This window comes from Lissotriton vulgaris, chromosome 5 (genome assembly GCF_964263255.1).
Source record: "Lissotriton vulgaris chromosome 5, aLisVul1.2, whole genome shotgun sequence".
Classification (NCBI taxonomy): domain Eukaryota; kingdom Metazoa; phylum Chordata; class Amphibia; order Caudata; family Salamandridae; genus Lissotriton; species Lissotriton vulgaris.
The window spans coordinates 2034857797-2034875787 of record NC_141693.1 but is presented as its reverse complement, the minus strand read 5'-3'; the positions used below and the strand labels follow the sequence as shown (position 1 = coordinate 2034875787).

Here is a 17991-nt window from a genome sequence, read left to right as displayed (position 1 = left end):
TGTGCCTGGTGTGTCGACTGTGGGTACTGCGTGGATGCTTCACACATGTCCTCAGGAGTATGGCCTGCCTGCTCTGCTCCATGCTCCCCCCCGTAGTATGGAGGCTACAACCTTGGTCTGCGCTGGGAGAGCAGTCTTTGCCACCTTGTTCATTCTAGGGCTTTGGTCTTGGGCCATACAGTCAGAGTGCAAGGAAAGTTTAGACAACTCCTTTCCATTTCAAAGTCTTTATCAGGGGTATGAGAAATTCACGTAATCTGCTTTTGTGTAATTCAGCAAAACTTCAGCAAAATTTCACAAAACTAAGTGCAATCACCTTTGTTCTATATTTTAGCGGATAATTGCAGGGACACACTCCAAACCCCAATCTCAACAACATTAGAAGATGAAAGTATCGCGAGCCCCCCTGCCAAGGAAAAATCAACCTAATATACTGAGCGCGATTGCAATGTTTGGGGCTAACCTTGCTGGTTTGTGGGTCACGGTTGAGTTGTGGTCCACAGACCCCTTCTGTAGAAGGGATGACGGTGCTACGAGCACAGATCTCTTTAAAGAACAGACATTCTGTACTTCAATAAAACAAAGAATACCAAACAGAGACACCATTAACTTTAAGAAACTGCACACAACTTTCTCTTCAAAATTACCCAAAAGGAATTCCCAGTATCTACAGCCCTGGCAAGATCCTGGAGAGGATGCTACATGGGAGAACCCACCAATCAGGAGCCTCTTCCTGCTCAATCTCATAGGAAGAGCTTAGGGGTATGTTATCAAGCACGGCGATAATGGGCTTGATAATATGCCGTAGAGAATTCTCATAGAAGCCGACGTTCACACCAGACCATGAGCTTCTATGGGAATTCACAAGGGCATATTAGCAAGCCCATTATCGCCGCTTTAGCAGCAGTTTCCTGCCGCTAAAGCGGCGATAATTTTAACTCCGTCCTTGATAATATGCCCCTTAATTTGGAAAAGAATGAATGGCAGTGCCAAAGCCCTGGGTCAGATGCTTGCTGTTGGTGCTATTAAATGTCAGCGCTCCCAATTCCAAGTCTGTGTAGTCACCTCAGGCCTCTTTAGTCTGCGGCAAGACACTTTCCACCTCTTTATCTCACTCCTGCAGGTTTCTTCTTTCTCCCTTTATGGCATGTTTCCCGTCTTTATCTTTCTCCTTCTTTCCCCTTTGTTTTTACCCTCTCTTGCGCTCGGGAAATGTCTGAAGAGGCCCCCAAACACTGGCTCAAACTAAGCACTGCCTGGCAGGATAAGGAAGATTACTGGGCCCCTCGCCACATTCTGCAGGGGCCCCCATCAAATGTCATTACATCCCTCAGTGACTGCTGTGTATGTTCGTACAGAAACTGGCTCATAGTGACTGAAAGCAAAATGTGACCATGTTTTCTTCGTTTGCAGGGCTTCCCTGGTGACATCGGGCCTCCAGGACTGAATGGACCGGAAGGGTTAAAGGTAAGTAGGCATCTGCTTTCTGGAATTGTGGAAGAAGGGTATATGATTGGACCTCTGGATGTATTGGATGGATGGATTGATGTATTGAGTTTAAAAAGACATTTCTGGCATGTTTAAATTGGGATATATTTCAGAGACAGACTCTGAAAGGTTGTTTCTGATGGGCACTTCTAACTGCAGATTCCTTACCCTGTGAATGTTCCCCCAGACATAAGACTGGATCATGTGCCCGGGAGGTGGCGTTGTGGCTCAACACTAACATTATTATGCTCCGGATGTGAGAAGTTAGCCTGGCATATGATGTCCACTATTCTAGTGAGCACATTGCACCAGTCCAAACTACCCTTATTGATGATAGGTATAAGACAACCTTTATGGAAAGCATCACTGTTAAGAGGCCTCAGACAGGAAGGAGTTCTGGGAGTTTCAGGTGAGACATTCAAACACCACGTGCTGCAAGAAGACACTTCAGTGAAAAGGAGACCCTCAAGAGGCACGACAAAGAATCGAGAGGACACAGAATCAAGAGGACAAAGAATCGAGAGGACGAAGAATCAAGAGGACAAAGAATAGAGAGGACAAAGAATTGAGAGGACAAGAAACGAGAGGACGAAGAATCGAGAGGACAAAGAATCGAGAGGACGAAGAATCGAGAAGAGGAAGAATCGAGAAGACGAGGAATGGAGAAGACAAAGATTCGAGAGGACAAAGAATCAAGAGGACAAAGAATCAAGAGGACAAAGAATCGTGAGGACAAAGAATTAAGAGGACGGCAAATCCTAAAAGGAGTTGCATCGATCCCAACCAGTTCAAGGGAATGGGAAGGAAATCCCAGGGAAGCCCAACTCGGAAGATCCGCCTCAAAGAAACTGCGAAAAGCAAACCTGGAATCCACCGAGTAAGATACCGCTCCCCAGAAGATACTGCTTCCCGGAAGATACCGCTCCCTGGATATACTGCTCCCCAGAAGATACCGCTCCCCAGAAGATACCACTCTCCAGAATATACCTCTCCCCAGAATATACCACTCCCCAGAATATACCACTCCCCAGAATATACCGCTCCCCAGAATATACCGCTCCCCAGAAGATACCGCTCCCCAGAAGATACCACTCCCCAGAATATACCGCTCCCCAGAATATACCGCTCCATCAGAATATACCGCTCCCGGAAGATGCCGCTCCTTCAGAATATACCGCTCCTCAGAAGATACCTTTATCCAGAATACACATCAAGGGGAACATGGGACCTCCTCAATTAAGGAAACATCTTGAAATGATGCACAAATAAACCAGGTCTGTATCAAATCCTTTCTGCTGACAGAGAAGGGGTCGCCTTCCTTCCCCTAGGGAACGGGGAGGCCCACGAGTGCCCTGAAATTATCTTTAAGAGGCCAAACCTCACCAATACTCTAAGAAAAGAAAGACGCAGCTGGAGCTATGGGGCATAAAAGTGATTGATCTAGGGGTAGAGCAAATACCCACCTGTTTTCCGGAGCAGGATGAATGCCTAAATAAAGGGACAGACAAGGAGTGCGACCCACAAAATAGGAACATGCCCATCGTTGGCTCAGTTTTAAGGGGCACCTCAAGGGGGAGTCGTCCCCGGAAAGCATGGAAGAGATTTCACCATTTACAGCCAGCAGATCTGGCGAAGGCCGTCACTGAGCTGCCAATGGGGTATGGTGGCCAAGTGCATTAAATCCCCACTTCTTGTCCTGGGCCCCACAACACCACAAACCAAATAAGGAGCCCCGCCTGAAATTAAACTCATGGTACATTAGAGGGTGACCTGCCTCAGCAGTCAAGGAAAAAAAAAACATCAAAGAGCTGGAGGAACACAACATTATTGCTCTCCAAGAGACATGGGCCCTAAGCTCATCCCCCGGATTGGACTTTGCAGCCTATGAACTCCCCCACCCGCAATGGTCTCTCAAGCTGGGGGGATGCCTCAGGTGGGGGGTTTGCCTTAGGTGCGGGGTATGCCTCAGGTGGGGGGATGCCTCAGGTGGGGGGAATGCCTCAGGTGGGGGGGATGCCTCAGGTGGGGACCCATGGGCTGGCAACCTCAACTGGCCTCTAGGAGCAATCAGCCCACAGGCCGATGATCTCAACCGACCTCTAGGAGCAACCGGCCTATGGGCCGGCGACCTCAACCTACCTCAAGGATCAACCAGCTCAGTGTAGTAGTGAGCCTCAGCAAGGCCTACCAGTGGAAGCGGTTCGCCCTTCTCTGCACAGAGTCCTCAGACAAATAGGATAGAAGTTGGCACAGAAACTGGAATAGAAAACAAAGATTTATTAAACCTCATGAGGTGGAACTACATTCACACAGCACCCTTCGGTAATGCATGAAGTAGCACACTGAATGGAAGGAGCTTGCTCCTTTTATACCCACACAGGGGCTCAAATGAAGGTGGTACAAGTAAAAAAGGCTGGTTTTGGGTACATATATGGTCATACAGAAAATGCACAGTCAACAAGTGGGAGGAGCTAACAGTGGTTGTTTTTGGCAAACACATCCTGAAAGTTACATTCTAGTGATAACTGCAAAGACAGCTGCAAGATCAACTGAGCATGTGCGAAGGTGGAAGATGCTAAATATATCTCGTCTCTAGGCAGATTTCAAGAGCAGTTAACAGAAAGGTAGGACAGAGCACATGGTGAACACGAGGTAGCACATGGCATACAAAATGGCTGACAGAAATTCAAAATGGATTCCACAAAACAGCAAGATAGCCTCTATATACAGGATGGCTTCTGCTAAAGCCCGATTGCTGAAAATTTACAACAGACGACCCTTTTAGCAATGCTCATTAGAGAAGTGGAGAAGTGTGGCTCAATGGTGGAGAAGTGTGGCTCAATGCTTAGAGCGGCAGACCTTGATGCAGAACGCAGGCCAGGGACCAGGGTTCGATTCCCGCCTCGGCGGGATTCGGGCTTAAATTCCTCTGACCGGATATTCTCGCCTCAGTGCCGATTCTAAGCATGGGTCCCACGCTGCAACTCTGGGCAATAGCTTGCTTAGTCTCCACAAAGGCCCCCTGATACACAAGGGATGCCTGGTTTCACCATGGGATGCCCAGGAGTGGACACCCCACAAGGAAAAGCCAGGAGGGGTTCCCTTGTGGTAGGAGTACAAGCGCCGGGATGCCTCCGGGTCACTGTTCGCGCTATACAAATACACCACATTTACATTCACATTTACATTAGTTCAGTGATCTCTTTAGTTAGCATTTGTTGGGCTTTCATTTCTGAAACATTTCTTTTGGCAGGTGTACGAGCAGTAATGCAAATAGAGCAAAGCATGGGACTACAATGTATACCTACACAGCATGTAAATAGTATCACCAATAGTATACATAGAGCAGTCAGTAGCTTCCAGCCCCAAGTGATAAAGAGCGTCCATATCCAGTTTGAAAATGTCCATATACCAGTCTCTGGGTGAATTTCTGCAGCAATCTTATGCAGTTTAGAGCTTGCATCATATACTGAAGGCGAGTGATCCGGAATAAAGACACAACAGCTGCTGCCACTGATGCGGCATGCACCACCTCGATCAGCCAGAATCACATCTAATACCATGCAATTCTGGAGTGCCACAATCCTCGCAACTTGTAGCTCCTCTGTAATGTTTCCAAGTGCCATAACTGTCTGATTGGTAACAGCTTCCACAACACGAGTCAATCGTCTTATCTTTCTGCTGTTCAATCCAGCACCCACAAAGAAGAACAATCCTAAGTTAAAATCGACGTATTGTTGTAGAGCAGTGTCAGTTTGATCGACTTTGTCCATACTTATTGTTCTCTTATTTCGGTTCTTAGAGATATCATTATAAAGTTTATAGTCTCTGTGATAAGATGCAGCTGCCAGAAACACAGGGGGCAATAGAAAGGATACATAGCAAATCCCGACCACCCAACAGGTAGTTGATAATATTCCTTATTGCCACACACGAAGTAAGTATTATGCGAGGCTGTAAAACTGCTATTATTGGCACCTTCAATAGTCAGTACCACTGTACACTCACTCCTTCCTACTGAATTCTCCCAACACTACTAATACACAAATCTGCTTTAGCTCTAGTACCAGAAATCACAAATAGTCCATTGGTCTTAATAGCTCTCATATTCATGAAGACATATGGTGTTGAAATATTGTCAGGTTGATACTCTTCCCATTCCCATTTGGTCCCTTTAGCTTGTGGATAACCTTCTTTATCTTGGTAGCATACTTTATTAAGGTGGAAGTTAATCCCACCCACTGAAGGCTTTCCAGATGCAAACAAAAGCGCATACCAAGCTTGACAAGAACCATTGCGAGAGAAGGGAAGAGGAATGAAAGGTGTTCCTCCCTTCTTCTGGTGGCCAGGAATCATCCCACATACCCAACAGTTGGTGGTATTCATGGCATTAGGTGTATGATGCAACATCTGGATGAAAGTATTATTGAGGTAGGATTGTCGATGCTTCTGCTCATGGTAGGGAAGTGTAAAGTGGTGGTGGTGTTCCACTGGAACTCGAGTAGTGGCATCAAAAAGCTGTCGAGCAGGGGCCACCTTCTCAATGTACCACGTAATTGCTGCCATAGCCACCATAGCACCAACAAACCCTACAGCACAAATTATTATTTTGTTATGCATTTTAGCAACAGCAATAATCGATCTTTCTGCAAACTCATTTAAATAATCTTTGGAGATCTTATCCCTGGGCAGCCGCTGATTTCTTCACCGAGGGTCAAGACGGGTGTCACTACACTACGCAGGACTGATCCCCCCCCCCCTTGCCACATAGGCGTCTGTTTCACTAACCCAGGGCGGTAGCTCAACCAGTCTTTTTCGGCAAAGCAGATTCTTTCCTTGGTCTCAGTTGATATCGGGATTTGCCAGAGATTGTGTGGTCTGAGAAGACTCCTTCAGATTCGTCAGGTGAAATAGCTTGGCCTTTCTCCATTTCCAGGATCTCTCGATGGTCGGTCAACACAGTAGGTTCCACCAAGGTAGGCGACACACGTTTGCAGTGTGTGCTATGGATCCAGTTCTTTCTGTTAGTCACTCGAACTGCAGTCCTCGTCGCAAGGAGCACTTGCTCTGGTCCTCGCCACCTCAGCTCCAAGCTGTTCGATCTGTCGAAGACCTTTATCATAGTACAAAGAAACAAAAATGGAAGGTGCACTCAAATGAAGTCAATAGAGAAAGTAATTTGTAAGTGTCTTCTTCTTTATTCAAAAGTATTCATGAAACAAAGGCACAGCCAATGCGTTTCGTTCCCATGTTTTGCCTTTAGGAACTTCGTCAGGGCTGTAAAAATTACAAACATATATATATATATATACATAAATATACATTGAATATTAGTCACTTGTGGCCCAAGAGGACTAATCCAAACAGATTTTTTACAACATGAAAAACATGACAGATGACTATATCTACAAAATCTCATCCACTATCCCTAAAGAGGGAATGAGGGATGGGTTCAATTAAAACATATTACTAGGAAAAACACTTCGAAAAGTGTTGAAAACACAGAGGAAAATTTATAAAATATTGGAATTTAAGACCAATTCTAAGACTTTAAAAGGATTACCGAAGTCTGAAAAGACAAGCGAGAAAAACTCCAAAGAAAAAACTCCAATCTCAGGATGTTCCCAAACTTGCATAAGCAATGTCGTTATCGCTAGAGCTCCAACATGTGCCAGCCCATGTGCCATTTGAACCATAGGTTGTAAATAGGCTGCAGGTAATTTCCATCTATCCATGTCTTTGTTGCGCCAACAGCCCTCATCGTCCAATATTCCTTCTTTAGACCATTGCTCAAGTTCTGCTACAGAAGCTGATCTCTGTACATCTAGTACTTCTTCTCTAACATCATGCCATCGCTCAGCTTGAGACTTCACTACGTACATGGAAGTAGTGCTTCGTTGCATTGCAGTCTCACGAGCTACGAATATCGATGCAACCCTTTGTCTGTTCCTCATTAAGGAATATATAATCGTGAGGCTTCTTTGAGTGAGACTGAGTCGCAGGATATGGCAACAAAGTGGCTGGGTTCAGTGTTGCCCATCTCTTCAAGGTAATAGGAAGTGCTAACAGTGTCAATTCGTATCCTGTCAAATGGGCACTAGTTAAGTGTTGTGTCTTGGTCTGAGTTAAAAGGGCATCTACTGCATGGGGTACTAGGACAACAGTTTATGTGACAAAACTATCCCTTCACTCTGACGTATGGACGCAGCTGTTGCTGCAACTGAACGAAAACACCCAGGCAATGCACGAGCAACAGGATCAAGGACGGCTGAAAAATATGCAGAGAGACGCTGCTTGTCACCGTGTGTCTGTACAAGAACTGACAATGCACATCCATCTTTCTCGTGTACATAGAGTGTAAAATTCTTTGTGTAATCTGGAGTGGCTAACACTGGTGCAGAACAAAGAGCTTGATGTAACTGTCGAAAAGCATTCTCACATTCAATTGTCCATGGAAGGGGCATTGGAGTATCTTTCGTCAAAAGTGCTAGCAAGGGTTTGACAATGTGAGAAAACCCTAATATCAATTGTCTACAAAAGGAGGTCAGACCAATGAATGCACAGACATCTTTCTGAGTGGAAGGTACTGGTGTATCTAAAATTGCTTGAATGCGATCTGATGTAAGGGCACGGCCCTCCTTAGACAGAAGGTGACCTAAGTAGGGTACCTGCGGTCTACAATATTGCAATTTCTTTCGTGACACTTTATGATGGTGTGTAGCAAGAAAAGAAAGCAAAGACAAAGTACACTCTTCACACAGTTCAGGCGTATCGGCTGCCAACAAGATGTCATCGACATATTGAATGAGAGCCACTCCTTTAGGTAAGACGAAAGAATCAAGTTGTCTTTTCAGTGCTTGGATATAGATTCTAGGACTCTCAGTGTACCCTTGAAGAACTCTACAAAATCTATACGGTCGATTATTCAAAGTGAAACCGAACAAATATCGGCTATCATGATGAATAGGGATCGAAAAGAAAGCGTTATTCAAGTCTATCACGGAGAATGTAGTTGCTGTCGGAGGAACCAAAGTAAGCAATGTCGTTATGTCAGAAACCACAGGATATTGCGGTACTACAATCTTGTTAACTTCTCGCAAATCAATAATGAATCTGTAAATCCAAGTGTTAGTATCTTTTTTTTCAAAATGGGCAGAATAGGACTGTTACCAACATTGTAAGGGACTTCCTCCACAACCCCCACTTTAATCAAATCATGAACAATGCGTATAAGTGCTTCTCCGCCTTCCTGACAAGTTTTATATTGAGGCAATCGTGGCAATGAAGCGCCCTCCTTGACACTAATATGCCCTGGTGGGATAACCATCTGCCCTACATCTGTGTCTGAAGTAGCCCACAAAGTACTAGGGAGTGGAACTAATGCAGTATCCTCTTTAACAAGACAAGATCTCTCAATTGTGGGTTAGTTGTCATTCAAAATAACACGTACTCCTTCATGAGAACATCGTATCGTAGCCCTGAAATACTTGAGCTTATCAAGACCTACCTCTAGGAGCAACCAGCCCAGGGGACGGCGACCTCAACTTACCACTAGGAGCTACCAGCCAAGGGGCCGGCAACCTCAACCTACCTCTAGGAGCAACCAGCCCAGGGGACGGCGACCTCAACTTACCACTAGGAGCTACCAGCCAAGGGGCCGGAAACCTCAACCTACCTCTAGGAGCAACCAGCCCATGGGCCGGCGACCTTAAACGACCTCTAGGAGCAACCAGCCTATGGGCAGGCGACCTCAACCGACCTCTAGGAGCAACCAGCCCAATGGCCGGCGACCTCAACCTACCTCTAGGAGCAACCAGCCCATGGGCCGGCCACCTCAACCTACCTCTAGAATCAACCAGCCCAGGGGCTGGCCACCTCAACCTACCTCTTGGAGCAACCAGCCCATGGGCCGGCGACCTTAACCGACCTCTAGGAGCAACCAGCCCAGGGGCCGGCGACCTCAACCGACCTGTAGGAGCAACCAGCCTATGGGCCGGTGACCTCAACCGACCTCTAGGAGTAACCAGCCCATGGGCCGGCAACCTCAACCGACCTCTAGGAGCAACCAGCCCATGGGCCGGCCACCTCAACCTACCTCTAGAAGCAACCAGCCCAGGGGCCGGCCACCTCAACCTACCTCTTGGAGCAACAAGCCCATGAGCTGGCGGACCCAACCGACCTCTAGGAGCAACCAGCCCAGTGGCCGGCGACCCCAACCGACCTCTAGGAGCAACCAGCCCATGAGCCGGCCACCTCAAACTACCTCTAGAAGCAACCAGCCCATGATCGGGCGACATCCAACAATAACGGGGCTTGAAAATAATCCTCTCGCAATAGCAAGCCAGACTTCATCAGGACCTGCTACTTTCAGGGGATACCTGCAGTTCTGGCAAGCTGCCAACAGGTGCACGAGCGATAAAGATGCCTCTAAATCGTGCTATCCTGTCCCTTTTCTCTGCTAGTAACTTTATGATTTTTCGAGCCCCGATTAAGGCTCATTGTGCTTCTGGATACGGAAGAGAAGTGCTTCACCAGCACCCTCAACATGGCGCTCCAAGTTTGGCCAGAAGGCGCCAACCAAACTAAGATTAGTCAAACAAGTTTTCAAAGGTGGTGCCACATTCAGGGCAATCTTGTATGCCTGTCCGGCTCAGAGAAGCAACCGTGGCAGCAAAGGGCACGGCCCTGTGTGCTGGCTTCATAGACCTTCAAACCACGTCTCAAGACCAAGGCTTTGGTCAAAAGCTATTTTATTAAAAGCCGTCACTGTGCTTTATACAGACAGGCGGGTAAAAATAAAAGTTAGTGCCGGATAGGCCACCACGGCAAAAACTATGACTGACTAAGACTTAAAACAAAGACGTATAGTGGCACCTCTATTCTTTAACCCGTACCTGGCTGACCTGCCAACCCACCTAAAGATGGTGAGGGCCTTTCCACCAAAAATGGCCGGCACCAGAATACAATTGCTACAATACGCAGACGATGCAGCGCTCCGCGACTTGACGCCTCTCGCTGCAGCAAAGCCTCAATGCACCAGCAGTCTACTGCAGGGGCGTAACACAGGCCCCCACGGTGTGGGGGGCCCAACCTCCAGGGGGCCCTTCAGCACAGCACTTCAGCAGGAGAGCTCCTGATAGAGCCCAGAGGGGGGCCCTCCACGTACCTTGCAGGGGGGGCCCCCTCAAGTTTCATGACGGTCTACTGCCAAATCAACAGCCTGAAGATAAGAGTAAGAAAGACAAAAGTCCCAATAGTTTCATCAAAATTGAAGAAATGTAAGAGCTGGGCCTTTGAGGGGAGTTCTGTTGAAGTTGTGGAAGCACATACATACCAGGGAGCATGGCTAGACCACAGGGGCCGCCTTTCATCCCACATCCATGCGCAGCAAGCGGTCGCCAACTCACTGGAATGGGCCTTCTGCAAATTACGAAGCTCACTAGTGAATCCGGACTGAAGGCCACTTCAGGTGATGGGCTGCAAATTACTCCCAACAATAATGCACGGCGCAATCAACTTTAGAGAAAGAGGGGCAAACTGGCGTGATAGTGCCCAATCCGTTGGCTATGGAAGAGTGTTTCCCTTTCCCAATTGTATGCCACATGCCCAAGTCAGGGAGGAGTGGGGTTGGTCTCGCAGCACTGGCCACTCAAAGTCAAATTCGCAATATATTACGCGAAATCCAATCAAGCAAAAGAAAATATGCAAAAAAAACATAATTAGTGAAATAATGAAAAATCCATTGAATAACTGGCCTTGACTTCAGCTTTGCATAGGATATGGCAGACGTCTGAGAGCTTTGGTCTAGTGGCCTTCCGGGGCCAATATCTCGATACTAATAACCAAGGGGCAGCGATAATTATCACTAGTCACGGTTAGCGTAAAATTTGTTATCACCGGCTATCGCTGTAAATTAGTGCCATGCTAGCACTGTATTAACAACGCATAGCGCAATGGCGATAATTATTCCAGCAATAGCGGTATTTTCCATGGAACATTGCTGGTTTTCCAGCGATGTTCCATGGTAAACGGCGATAACCTTGCTGATACGGCCCTGTGGTCGTATCAGCATAATCCACCCCAATGTTAAGTATAGGTAAGTCAGCATTTTAGCAGACGTTAGTTCGGTTTACGCCAAAAACTAACGTCTGCTAAAGTGTGGGGCCTCCTTGTAAATATCGCGATGTGCACATCAGCGATAATTTACAAGCAGTACTGTCCAGTGACACCCACTTTGCATCTCATTAGAGATGCAAAGGGAGGGGTCGGGACAACGGGTGCTAACATGCGCTAATTCATGTTAGCACCTTCTTGTAAATAGGGTGATAGTTTTATCCCCGCTTTTTGGGCTTTTAATGCCAAAAAAAGCGGAGATAAGACCCTTGTTGATATGTCCCCAAGAAAGCAAAAGCAGTCTTCAGGGAACAGGACGTCCTGATCATTAAGAAAATGGCCGCTGGCAGCTGGACATCCAGACTGTATGAAAAAGGGGCTCTGCCGATTTATCTCTCTGCCTTTTAGTTTAGTCCTAAAACAAGTGCTAATAAGACGGCGATTTGGCTTAGTTCCACTAAAAATGTACTGGTATGGCCGGAGAACCCTTGAAGAGCATGACAGACGTCGCTGCTTCTGTGCACAGCAGGGTGCATCATTAACCCATGTCCTGTGCACTTGTGGAAACTGCTCCATCCGAGGATATGTCCCCCAGGAGCAGTAAGTCCAGACATTCGGGCGATGGTCCCGATGTTTCAGCCTCTGTTCTGGATCTCAGCGAGCATCGCATTGAAGCTGCTGGAACGATGCGCCGGCTGCTAGTAAATCCCGCCAAACGGCACATGCAGACTCTGCAGTGAGATCAGAAGTCCCAGTGGGCGCAGCACTGGGGCACTGGTCAGATTCCATCACTTTTCAGGAGATTGCGAACGGTCTGCACTGGTGGCAGCTAGACTGCGATTGGACCAGTTGCGGTCTCCCCTCTGTACCTCGCCCGGAGCGGGCAGCGGTCACCGATGCTCCTCTACTGCATCGAGGAGGCAATCTGGGAGAGGCGGAGATCAGAGGAATCTGGTCTTTGGCAGAAATCTGCCTCCACATCAGCTTGTTGGAGTTTCAGCCACTCTGCTCGGTGTTGAAAGCCTTCCTAGCGTCTATCGACAGGGGCGTAACTTGGGCAGTAAGACTGGAGGGTACGAGCTTCAGACTTCCTGACAATCACGCTGGCATATCACGCTAAGCATTATATGCAAGGCAGCGCATGGGAGGCATAAGGGGCAGTGGAACGGGAAAGGAGTACATATTGTGAGGGGACCTACGACACATCACCGTTCACTGTTGACTCCATTTCCGGCAAATACATGGGAGGGTAAGGAAACTGAGTGACGTGACCTTTCATGCATGAATAGCAGGATGATTATGCTAAATATGCTGATGTGAAACAAGTATTTTATTAACAGCACTAGGGGGCATATTACCAAGGCGGGCGATATGAGATCATCGCCGCTTTAGCGGCCGTTTTTGTCCGCTAAGCGATGATAATTTTATCGCCCTATTAGCAAGCTGTCGCTAACAGCAGTTAGCGACAGCTTGTAGGCGATAGAGAGCGGTTTGGGGCCCTCTTTGCATGTCAGTGATATTCATCACTAATGACATGCAAAATGGGCGTACCCAACCTGTTAGCGACTGAAAGCAGTCGCTAACACAGCTATCGCCTATTATAAACGCAGGCGTAGCGATGGAAATATTTGTGCTAAGCGCGAATATCTCCAAAACCTAACACCTGCTCAGACCAGTTCTAAGCCTGTATATCCAATGGGAGGTGGATATTCAGGCTAAGTCCCTATTAGCGATAATGCCTGAATATCGCTGGATTTCCAGCGATATTCACGCATTTCGCCGCTATCGCTGGAAATGCTATCGCTTTAGAGATAAACATTGCTAATAGCACGTTATCTCTGCGATAAAATCCGGCGATGCGCGGCGATAAAAAAAATGTCGGTAAGGCTATTTCGCGATAAATAACTCAAGTTATTGATAATATGCCCCCTAGGTTCCCTGGTAACAACATCGATCTGAGCCTGGATTAAGCCTGTATTATCTAAGTCTACTGAAGATGCTTGCATTGCATGCTTACCCCGCTCCAAGCACCAACACACCCGTGCTCTCCACGCCAATGGCCTTCCCTGCTTCCTTTCCAAGCCCCTGACTTCCTGATAAGCTCTGAAGTGAATCGTGAGGGGCCTCGGACTTCCAGGGTCCCCAAAAGTCCATCAGAGTAACAGAAGACAACCTTAACACTTTGTCCTTGCAGGCCATGGGGTGTCTCGATGTAGCGTGGCGTCCCACAGCCCCTTCTGTTTGTGTTGAGGTGCTAGACATGGGTCCTTGGGTGCCAGGGGAGAGTGTCGTGGCAGTCACACAGTCTCTTTGTTTGTGTTGAGGTGCCAGACATGGGTCCATGAGGTGCCAGGAGAGAGTGTTGTGGCAGTTATTCAGTCTCTTTTGTTTGTGTTGAGGTTCCAGACATGGGTCCCCTGGGGTGCCTGGGGAGGTTGGCACGACAGTTCCACACTGTCCCTCCTGTCAGTCTTGAAATGCTCCCAGCTCCCTCCTCCATGTAGCTGACCTTGGAAGCCGCTGCTTTCCTGACTCAAAGGCCACTCACAGCACCTCTCCTCCTTTCAGCCCCTGTCTCATTCCTGTCAGACCCTGTCACATTCCTGTCTGACCCTGTCTCATTCCTGTCTGTCTCCTGTCTGTCATTCCTGTCTGACCCTGTCGTTCATTCCTGTCTGATCCTGTCTGTCATTCCTGTCTGACCCTGTCTCATTCCTGTCTGTCATTCCTGTCTGACCCTGTCTGACCCTGTCTTTCATTCCTGTCTGACCCTGTCTTTATTTCCTCCGCAGGGGAAGCCCGGAGCACAAGGTTTACCGGGGCCGAGAGGACAGCCAGGGCGAGAGGTGAGTCCATCTGTACAGACCTGGCACAGTTACTGCCCTGGGGGGCAGAGGGGCCCTAAGGTATGGACGTGACAAGCACACACGAGCAGTCATGACAAGCACACACCAGCAGTCCTGACAAGAACACACCAGCAGTCATGACAAGAACACACGAGGATTCGTGACAAGCACACAGCAGCACACAGTCCCCCTAAGGCATGGATGTGATAAGCACACACCAGCACAAATGTCACACACACACCAGCAGACTGGGCCCCTATGACATGGGCGTGATAGGCAAACACCAGCTTACACCTTGTGCACATGGTGTGCTGTAACAGCTCCAGTACTGCACGGGTTGCGCTGCTTGCACTTATGATGCTCTCACACTGCTGCACGGCTTGCACTGTGTGCACACGAGGTGCTGTAACAGCTCCAGTGCTGCACGGGGTGTGCTGTATGGACTTGTGATGGTCTGACAATGAATATGCTGCACGGGTTGTGCTGCGTGCACTGGTGATGCTCTGACAATGAATGTGCTGCACGGGTTGTGCTGCGTGCACTTGTGATGGTCTGACAATGAATGTGCTGCACGGGGTGTGCTGCGTGCACTTGTGATGCTCTGACAATGAATGTGCTGCATGGGTTGTGCTGCGTGCACTTGTGATGGTCTGACAATGAATGTGCTGCACGGGTTGTGCTGCGTGCACTGGTGATGCTCTGACAATGAATGTGCTGCACGGGTTGTGCTGCGTGCACTTGTGATGGTCTGACAATGAATGTGCTGCACGGGTTGTGCTGCGTGCACTTGTGATGCTCTGACAATGAATGTGCTGCACAGGTTGTGCTGCGTGCACTGGTGATGCTCTGACAATGAATGTGCTGCACGGGTTGTGCTGCGTGCACTTGTGATTTTCTGACAATGAATGTGCTGCACAGGTTGTGCTGCATGCACTTGTGATGCTCTGACAATGAATGTGCTGCATGGGTTGTGCTGCGTGCACTAGTGATGCTCTGACAATGAATGTGCTGCACGGGTTGTGCTGCGTTCACTTGTGATTTTCTGACAATGAATGTGCTGCACAGGTTGTGCTGCATGCACTTGTGATGCTCTGACAATGAATGTGCTGCACAGGTTGTGCTGCGTGCACTGGTGATGCTCTGACATTAAATGTGCTGCACTGGTTATGCTGCGTGGACTTGGGATGCTGTGACAATGAATGTGCTGCACGGGTTGTGCTGCGTGCACTTGTGATGCTCTGACAATGAATGTGCTGCACGGGTTGTGCTGCGTGCACTAGTGATGCTCTGACAATGAATGTGCTGCATGGGTTGTGCTGCGTTGACTTGTGATGCTCTGACAATGAATGTGCTGCACGGGTTGTGCTGCATGCACTAGTGATGCTCTGACAATGAATGTGCTGCACGGGTTGTGCTGCGTGCACTTGTGATGCTCTGACAATGAATGTGCTGCACGGGTTGTGCTGCGTGCACTAGTGATGCTCTGACAATGAATGTGCTGCACGGGTTGTGCTGCGTGCACTTGTGATGCTCTGACAATGAATGTGCTGCACGGGTTGTGCTGCGTGCACTGGTGATGCTCTGACAATGAATGTGCTGCACGGGTTGTGCTGCGTGCACTTGTGATGCTCTGACAATGAATGTGCTGCACGGGTTGTGCTGCGTGCACTAGTGATGCTCTGACAATGAATGTGCTGCACGGGGTGTGCTGCGTGCACTTGTGATGCTCTGACAATGAATGTCCTGCACGAGTTGTGCTGCGTGCACTTGTGATGCTCTGACAATGAATGTGCTGCATGGGTTGTGCTGCGTTCACTTGTGATGCTCTGACAATGAATGTGCTGCACGGGTTGTGCTGCGTGCACTTGTGATGCTCTGACAATGAATGTGCTGCACGGGTTGTGCTGCGTGCACTTGTGATGCTCTGACAATGAATGTGCTGCACGGGTTGTGCTGCGTGCACTAGTGATGCTCTGACAATGAATGTGCTGCACGGGTTGTGCTGCGTGCACTAGTGATGCTCTGACAATGAATGTGCTGCACGGGTTGTGCTGCGTGCACTAGTGATGCTCTGACAATGAATGTGCTGCACGGGGTGTGCTGCGTGCACTTGTGATGCTCTGACAATGAATGTGCTGCACGAGTTGTGCTGCATGCACTAGTGATGCTCTGACAATGAATGTGCTGCATGGGTTGTGCTGCGTTCACTTGTGATGCTCTGACAATGAATGTGCTGCACGGGTTGTGCTGCGTGCACTAGTGATGCTCTGACAATGAATGTGCTGCACGGGGTGTGCTGCGTGCACTTGTGATGCTCTGACAATGAATGTGCTGCATGGGTTGTGCTGCGTTCACTTGTGATGCTCTGACAATGAATGTGCTGCACAGGTTGTGCTGCATGCACTTGTGATGCTCTGACAATGAATGTGCTGCACAGGTTGTGCTGCGTGCACTGGTGATGCTCTGACATTAAATGTGCTGCACTGGTTGTGCTGCGTGGACTTGGGATGCTCTGACAATGAATATGCTGCACGGGTTGTGCTGCGTGCACTTGTGATGCTCTGACAATGAATGTGCTGCACGGGTTGTGCTGCGTGCACTAGTGATGCTCTGACAATGAATGTGCTGCATGGGTTGTGCTGCGTTGACTTGTGATGCTCTGACAATGAATGTGCTGCACGGGTTGTGCTGCGTGCACTAGTGATGCTCTGACAATGAATGTGCTGCACGGGTTGTGCTGCGTGAACTTGTGATGCTCTGACAATGAATGTGCTGCACGGGTTGTGCTGCGTGCACTAGTGATGCTCTGACAATGAATGTGCTGCATGGGTTGTGCTGCGTGCACTTGTGATGCTCTGACAATGAATGTGCTGCACGGGTTGTGCTGCGTGCACTTGTGATGCTCTGACAATGAATGTGCTGCACGGGTTGTGCTGCGTGCACTTGTGATGCTCTGACAATGAATGTGCTGCACGGGTTGTGCTGCGTGCATTAGTGATGCTCTGACAATGAATGTGCTGCACGGGGTGTGCTGCGTGCACTTGTGATGCTCTGACAATGAATGTGCTGCACGGGTTGTGCTGCGTGCACTTGTGATGCTCTGACAATGAATGTGCTGCATGGGTTGTGCTGCGTTCACTTGTGATGCTCTGACAATGAATGTGCTGCACGGGTTGTGCTGCGTGCACTTGTGATGCTCTGACAATGAATGTGCTGCACGGGTTGTGCTGCGTGCACTTGTGATGCTCTGACAATGAATGTGCTGCACGGGTTGTGCTGCGTGCACTAGTGATGCTCTGACAATGAATGTGCTGCACGGGTTGTGCTGCGTGCACTAGTGATGCTCTGACAATGAATGTGCTGCACGGGTTGTGCTGCGTGCACTAGTGATGCTCTGACAATGAATGTGCTGCACGGGGTGTGCTAGGTGCACTTGTGATGCTCTGACAATGAATGTGCTGCACGAGTTGTGCTGCGTGCACTAGTGATGCTCTGACAATGAATGTGCTGCATGGGTTGTGCTGCGTTCACTTGTGATGCTCTG

General features: G+C 48.6%; 1 protein-coding gene across 1 annotated transcript in view; it reads left to right on the top strand.

Annotated features, from left to right (window-relative positions):
* Positions 1–17991, top strand: part of COL27A1 (collagen type XXVII alpha 1 chain) — a 1047548-nt gene that overhangs the window by 502428 nt on the left and 527129 nt on the right. Inside the window, exons 16-17 of the mRNA XM_086924958.1 lie at positions 1414–1467; positions 14394–14447. Coding sequence (XP_086781084.1) covers positions 1414–1467; positions 14394–14447 — 108 coding nt within the window. The remainder of the gene's footprint in view (positions 1–1413; positions 1468–14393; positions 14448–17991) is intronic.